This window comes from Empidonax traillii, unplaced genomic scaffold (genome assembly GCF_003031625.1).
Source record: "Empidonax traillii isolate 1590-97213 ecotype Southwest subspecies unplaced genomic scaffold, ASM303162v1 scaffold444:size1099390, whole genome shotgun sequence".
NCBI lineage: Eukaryota > Metazoa > Chordata > Aves > Passeriformes > Tyrannidae > Empidonax > Empidonax traillii.
The window spans coordinates 94,855-102,446 of NW_020955637.1; the positions used below are offsets into that span (position 1 = coordinate 94,855).

The window sequence follows — 7,592 nt, forward strand, 5'->3', positions numbered from 1 at the left end:
GAGCAGGTTAGTCTGTTTAAAAATTAAAATTTATGGATAGAATGTCAAGATAACAAAAGGATTTCTGTTCAAATGAAATACTGGCTAAGGCAGCTTTATAACTTAAGAACATCTTCATATTAAAATTTGTAGATTTTTGCCCCTTTTAACCATAAATATTTCCTCATCTCTGCGTGGCACCAAATTCCTGGCAGGAAAACTGGTCCTGAGGCTGGGAACGATTAGAGAAGTCCTGCATCTGGATCAAATATTTGGGAGAGGAAACTTAGTAGCAGGAAAAGTGTAAAGTTACAAACTCTTAATAGTCATTTTTAGCTACTGGTGGAGTGGAGCTCAAATGGCACAAAGAAGAGATTAAAAAAAAAAAAAAAAAAAAGGGTAATATTGGTTGATTATCTACAGAAAAGTGGTTGGAAACCTAATTTCCCTAAAGGAATTCCCATTTTTGCTGAGGAAGAGCTTTCATTGAAAAGAGTTGTCATTAAAACTTGTTGTACGTAAATACCTTGGATGTACTTTTAGAGTGTTGAGGAGCTGGAAAAGCATCTCTGGAGAAATGTTTAAATAGATTTAGACCTTGCTGAGCGTGGGGTGGGAGAGGGAGGGGAGTGGTACAATACCATGGACAGCTACAGACTTGTAATCTAAAATATAGAAAAATAATGGCTGTCAAATATATAAAGAAGAGGAACCAGTAATTATAGTTCAGTATTGAAAGCAAAGGGGGAATTTCCCCAGTTTACCCCAAACTCTGAAAAAACCAAAAGTGGGAGATCCGCTGATTTTTTTATTACTTAAAACATAATTCCAGATATTTCCCAGACATTTGTATGAGGTCCTCTAAATGCCAGTTTTAAGGTGTTTAGGTGAATTTTGGGTGGTGTATTATGATTTAAATGAAAACATTAAATTAATTTCTCTAAGTTCACTGTGAATGCAACAGCTGAGGATAACTTTACAGCTTAGTTCAAATGAATTGGAAATAAACCTTTGGACACTCCTAGGCCTGGGCAACCTGTGCCAGGGCATCCTTGCCCTTACAGGGAAGGATTCCTTCCCAATATCCAACATAAACCTTCTGTCTGTCAGTTTAAATCCATTCCCTTTGTCCTGGCGCTCCAGGCCCTTTGTCAAAGGTACTTTATAACAATCGCCAGTAGCCCGGGCAGGTAAAAGCGTTCAGTTTTAATTAAATTAATGTTGATTTCTGTGTTTGGCAGCTCCGGGTCAGATCCTGCGCCCCCAAAGCAGGAGCTTTCAGTCTCCTGGTTTGCAGTTCGGGGTAAATTCGTGAAGGGGAATGGGGTTGGTAAGGCGGGGATCGCAGGGCGGGGCTCAGAGCTCCCTTTGGGTGCCAGCAGGTTCCATCACCCCCTCAGCCTCTGGATCGCTCCACGATTGTGATGCCGGCGCCCAGGGCACCATTCCCGGTGAGCGCCCTCCTTTCCCCCGCCGTCCCCTCCGCCCGGGCGGCTCAGCCGGTCCCTCACACACACACACAGCCCCCCGCCCCGGTTCCTGGCGGCCGGGGGACCCTGCGGGGACCGTCCGGGGAGCCGCGTCCCCGCCCTCCTCAGGCCGGTGCCTGCCCCGTGTCCCTGCCCGCCCCCGGCTCCTCCCGCCCCTTCCCGCCGTTTACATTCAAACTGCGCGGCCGTTGCGGCGCGGCGGGAGCGGCGCGTCCAGCCCGGCCCGGAGGAGCCCGGCGGGAGCGGCTCCCTCTGCCCCAAGAGCTGCCCTGCTTGCTGCCCGTGGGGAGCCCCCTGCTCCCCGTGGGGGCGGTGGGAGCGGGGGATCCATCCCGGCTCGGAGGAGCCCGGCGGGAGCGGCTCCCTCTGCCCCAGGAGCTGCCCGGGCGGGGGTCGGGGGCGCCCTCAGCGCTCCGTGAGGGGTCGGGGGCTGCGAGCGCTGCCCTCCCGCAGACCCTCCCGCTCTCTCGCTGTGTGTCTCAGCTCGTTTTTCTCCCCGTGGCCTCGGCGGGTTCCAGGTGTTGATCCCGTTTTCCAGTTTCTCCTCCTCCTCCTCAGGGGACGGTGCCCCCGTCGTTGCCGGTGTGGGAGCTGCGGCTGCGGCAGGAGGGACCCTGCGGGACACAGGTAAAGTGCCTTCATCCTTCACCTCCGCCCATGCTGCGAGGTGAGCGGCGGATAAATGCTCAAAACCAGAAGTTATAAGGGATGGAGGGGGAATCTCGGCAGTGGAATCGAGCGTGGAAAGAAAGGGTGGAGGGGGGATAGATATATAGAACCACGGAATATCCAGCCTTGGAAAGGACCCACGGGGGGCATCGATGTCCTGGCGGTGGTTTCTGCTCTCTCTCCCCGCTTCCCTGAAGTTTGGTTTTAAAATCCTGTTGAAAACTTCTTAACTGAAATGATGGTCTCGAGAAATCTCTGAGACTGAGGTGGGGCGAGGAAAGTTTCCAGCCGAGCAAAAAATCTCCGTGGGTCCCACACGAACCAAGGCTGGGACCGAATCCTTTTTTTTTTTTTATGACATAAACAACGCATAATGCGAGAGGGAAGCAGCCCGGCTCTCTCTCAGGAGTCGGGGATTCCCTCAGGATTCCCCGGTAACTGTGATTCCGGGCTGAACCGGGAGGTTTTGAATTTGGTGACTCGTGTGGAGGAGGAGCCAGAGGAGGGACGGACCGCGGGGAACCCTCAGGTTGGACAGGGCTCTCTGTTCGTCTCCTCCGGGTCTTTAAAAACCCCGAAACCGTGTTAAAAAAAAAAACAACCACCCAAAAAGTGTAAAACTTTGTGCCCCCAGTGTAGGAGTGGGGACCGGGACAGAGCATCCCTGGCTGGGCGTTGCTGTGACTCGCGGTGTGGGATAAAGCAGCAGCACGGCTGGAATAGGGATTTTTAGGCTTGTCTGTGATTCCTGCTGGGTTTATTTCTTGTTCCCTTACCAGGAAGGTGATTTATAAATGGCAAACGCTGTAATGTCATTCGATCTCTGATTTCTTGCACAACAACATAAACTTGAGCTTCTCTGGCGGTGATAAAGAGGATTTCGTGGACCTCTGAGGGACAGGGATTGGGCATTTCTGCGTGGATGTGGGTGAAGTTCAGCACAGTTTTGAAGTCGAGGGTTGCATTCCCTCAGGAGAGAGCAGAAGTTTCCTTGGCTGGCAGGAGGAGGAGCAGAGAGCCTGGAGCTCCCACTCCTGGGGGTGCCCTTGGAGCGGGCTGTTCTCCAGTGCCAAATTCAGTCCTCTGGAGTAGAATGGGGTATGTGGGATCGTCCTCTAAACCAGTTATTTATCCACCTGAACACTGATGGGTGCTGTGTTCCACAGTTTGCATATTTACATACACAAATATATATAATTTTTTTCTAAACCACCTTCTGGCATAAGGAGCTGGAGGAGCAGGAGATCCCTGGGAGAGGAACACAGTTATCAAGGAATGCACAGGGACTCTTAAAATAAATTTGAATATTAATGATCATATTATTATACCTGTGGCACATGTATTTGCTGCCACAAATCGTTTGGAACACGCCAGGAAAAGTATCTGCTCTGTGCAGGAAAGCATTTCCCAGCTTCCTGCTGCTGCTTTTTTTTTTTTTTTTTCCCCTAGAAAAATTATTTTCTTTCTCTTTGCTTAACTCTGGGATTTTGGGCCTTCTCTCTGTATTTTCCAATTGCTGGTTCTAGTCTCTGTTTCCAGCAATGTGCAGGTGAACAGCAGTGGGAATAAATCAATGTATGGATATTTCCTCTGTGCTGCCAGTGCTGGGGGAAATTTTGGGAATTCCAAACCTTTTACTTCCCTGCTACAACTCCCGGGAATTGCCTAGAAGAAATTAAGGAAACACAGGGTGCTTTAGCAAAAATCAGCACTGACTTTCCAAATCCTGCTTGGAATTAAGTTTTTCCTTCGTTTTTCTGGTAGCAAAGGGAGCTCCTTGGAGTTCAAACAGTTGTTTGATGACGGTTCATTTTACCTCGTTCCTTCTGCAGCTCAAACAGGCTGGATGTGTGTTCTTTAGAAAAATAATTTCCCTCCTGTAACAGCTGGATTTGGGGAAAATTAGTGATTTTAAACAAGGAGATTTTTTTAAAAATTACATTAATTACATATATATGTATATAAGAGAAAATAGTGAATGTCTACTAAGGATTCTTTTTTTTTTTTTTCCCTAACCATGAGAAAAAAATGTAACATATTTTTCCTTTTATTTCAGTGGAAGTGACACTCCCAAGATTCATAATATCTTTATATATATATAAATTATATATAAATATATATAAACATATATAAATATATAAACCCTTATATATAAATATAAACCCTTAAATATAAATATAAATATAAATATAAATAAACCCCTTTAAATTAATTTCCTATGGAAATTAATGATAAAAAATAATTATCTAGGCAGAGGAGTAGATTTGTTAATCATCTCCCTTCATTATTGACACATTTCTTTAGTTTCAGGGTCTGAACATCACCTAAAACCATGGAATTAATAACCAAGTGTTGCCACAGTGGCTGACTGGAAAAGCTGGGAAATAAAGGCCTGTGGCTTCCCAGTGGAAAGAAGAATAACCTCATGGCCTTTATTTAGTAAAACATAGATTTAGTGTCGTTGTCATGAAGGTCTTTTCTTAAATATCTGTTGGACCTGATGTAAATTGTCTTTCCTGAGGAGAATGCACCAGCTGGTTATAAATGCTCACACTCTCTGCTTTTAAAGGGCAGTTCTTAGGAATTCCATGGAATTATGTCTCCCTCTTGGAGATTTTCTCCCAGCTGTGGTCAAGGTCTCTTTTGAAAAAAGAATTCAAAGAAGTGACCCAACATTTGGTGTTAATTTACCTCAAAGTGTGCTGCATAGATTGTTTTAGTTGATTTTTTTTTCCTTAGAGCTGGATTAATCGAAGTGTGTTTTGAATGTAAAGTTGTGTTCAGCTCCTGCCCTCCCTCACTGTGAGCTCTGCTCCAGGTTAGTGTTTGCAGATTGTGATTTAGACCCCAAATTGGTGGGGTTTGACCCTGAAAACTCAGATAATTTCTTGTGGCAGAGCAACAGAGTTTCTGATTAAAATTGGTGGAGGGGCAGGAAAAAGGGGCATAAAGAGAAGGAAACTCGGTACCAATTCCCTCAGATTTTTAGCAAAATGAAAACCAGAATTACGATCTATCAGCAAGACTGGCTTTAGTGTTACTGTTATTTGGGGTTTAACACCGATTTCACCAAGCTGGCGAAGAAAAACGAGGCAGCATCACAAAGGATGGAAAGTGAAAGTTAGTTTTTGAGTTTGGTGCTTAAAAGTAGCCCGGGAATAACACACAAATCTAATTCTTGGTACTGGTGGTGTCTGTAAGGGCTGCTGAGTTGGATTTTTAGCGCCAGAACCTCGAGAGAGCTTCTGGTAAATGTGGCTGTTTAATGCTCCAATGACCATTTTATGTTTCAAGGGGAACATCTGAAACAAGTCAGGGCAGGAAAAAAAAGCATCTGTATACTTTTTATTCTGTTCTTATGTTGGAAGTGCTGGGAGAAATTGTTCATAATTCTGGAGTTATTCAGAAATCCTAGTTCTGCTTTTACCACACTTTTTTTTTTCTACCGTTTCCCACCGTAAAAACCAAGGAGTGGTTTTTGCTGCTTTCCCTGGCTGAGGCAGAGCTTGGCTGTGCTGCAATTCTTGAACTGTTCTTTTTCATCCTTTTTTTTTTTTTTTTTGCCTTTTTTTTCCCCCCCTTTGGCCATAAATGCCGAGGTGGCAATTCCCGCTCGGGGAACGGGGTCCCGGAGGTGATTGCGGGAAGAGCTGACGCCCCGAATTTGTTTGTGTTTGCTTTCCCCGCGCAGGCCATGGAGCGGCTGGAGGAGGAGCTGAGCTGTGCCGTGTGCTGCGGCATCTACCAGGACCCGCGGGTGCTGCCCTGCTCGCACACCTTCTGCAGGGAGTGCCTGCAGGGGGTCCTGCAGCGCTCCGACACCTTCCCCGCCCGCAGGCGCCTCAAGTGCCCCAACTGCCGGGCCCTGGTGGACATCCCGGCTGCGGGGCTGGAATCCCTGCCCGTCAACTTCGCCCTCAAGGCCGTCATTGACAAGTGCCGGCAGGAAGAGCCCTGGGACGTGCAGACGTGCCGGGAGCACCCCCGGCAGCCCCTCAACATTTACTGCCTGCTGGACAAGCAGCTGGTGTGCGGGCAGTGCCTCACCATAGGGCAGCACCACGGGCACCCCATCGGGGACCTGCACAGCGCCCACCGCAGGGCCAAGGAGGCCGCTGGAAAGCTGCAGGAGCAGCTGCCCGAGCAGTACTGGAGGGAGGTGCTGCTGTGCTACATGAAGCTGACCACGCAGAAATCCCAGTGGGAGAAGCTCCTGCGCAGCGAGAGGGACGTGGTGGGGCAGTTCTTCAAAAAGCTCGGGGACACCTTGGAGCACAAGAAACAAGCCCTGCTGGGGGCTCTGGATGAGCTCGACAGGCGCTTCCTGCGGGAACACGAGCCCCTGCTGGAGGGCGTGAGCAAGATGAAGGTGGAAGAGATCGAGCTGAAGTACCTCAACTCGTCCATCCGCAGGGAAAAGTCCCCCCTGCTGTGCCTGGAGAAGCTGGAGGAGCTGCAGCAGCGGGTCAAGGCCCTGAGGGAGAAGGAACTGCCCGATGTGAAACCTCTGGAGATTCGTCCAAGGATGGAGGACCTGCTGAGGGACGTGTGGGCTAAAACTGAAGTGGGTCAGATCCACAGGATCCCCCCTCCAAAACTGGCGCTGGTTCCCAGGAGGAAGCCATGCAGCAGCTGCCCTGGGAAGGAGAAGGTGGCAGGGAAGGAGCAGGAGTGTGCAGTGAGCCTGCCCACCCTGCTGCTGCTGCTGCTGCTGGGGGTGGCGGGTGCTGCGCTCGCCCTGCACACAGCCCTGCCCGCTCCCATCCAGGCTGCTCCCGCATGGATCTGGGAATTCCTGCTCCAGCTGTACCAGCACTCCTGCTCCCACCTGCAGAAGGCCCTGGATGGGCTGTGCCACCCGTTCAGCTCCCTGATGGGGCTCTGCAGGAGGATTGTCCCCTTTGGCTGCTTCCACGATTAGATGAGGAGCCGGTGCCGGAATCCAGGATCAGTTCTGATTCCCACTGAAAAGCTGGATTATTAAAGCTCTACACTTTTCCCTTCCATTCCCATATCCTTCCTTTTCTCTAGTGCCTGGATTTCCTCTGAGCTAAGCCCTAGTGAAGGAACGATTTGCACCAAGAAGGGCTTTCTGTCCCTCTGGGGTGTTTGTTCCAGCCGGGATCCAGGCAGGACCAGCAGCTGGAACCACCTTACACGTGGGAATCTGGGTCTCATCTCTGAAAACTCCTTTAGCATTGACTCTCTTTATTTTTAGTAACCCCTTTGGAAATTGTTTTTTAATACAAACGTGACAGGTTATCAGGACCCCCCAGCTGCAAAGGGGCAGGGCTGTCACTGCCTCTGGTGTGCCAGGGACTCCCTGTCTGTGCTCCCTGGCCCGTGATGTGTCACAGCACAGACATTTGTGCTCTCTGAGCTCTGTGCTCGTGGCCCTGGGGCTGGTTTTGGTTCTGGGTAGAGTGAAGGACATGATTTCCTCCTTTTTGTCAT

The 7,592-nt window shown here is 49.2% G+C and overlaps 1 protein-coding gene across 1 annotated transcript; it reads left to right on the top strand.

Annotated features, from left to right (window-relative positions):
- Positions 1-1,917: 1,917 nt before the first annotated feature.
- On the top strand, positions 1,918-7,150 carry TRIM59 (tripartite motif containing 59). Its single transcript, XM_027894838.1, has 2 exons — positions 1,918-2,096; positions 5,830-7,150. Exon 2 carries the CDS (start codon positions 5,833-5,835, stop codon positions 7,057-7,059), a length of 1,227 nt encoding a protein of 408 aa, XP_027750639.1. The 5' UTR covers positions 1,918-2,096; positions 5,830-5,832; the 3' UTR covers positions 7,060-7,150.
- The last annotated feature ends 442 nt before the right edge of the window (positions 7,151-7,592 follow it).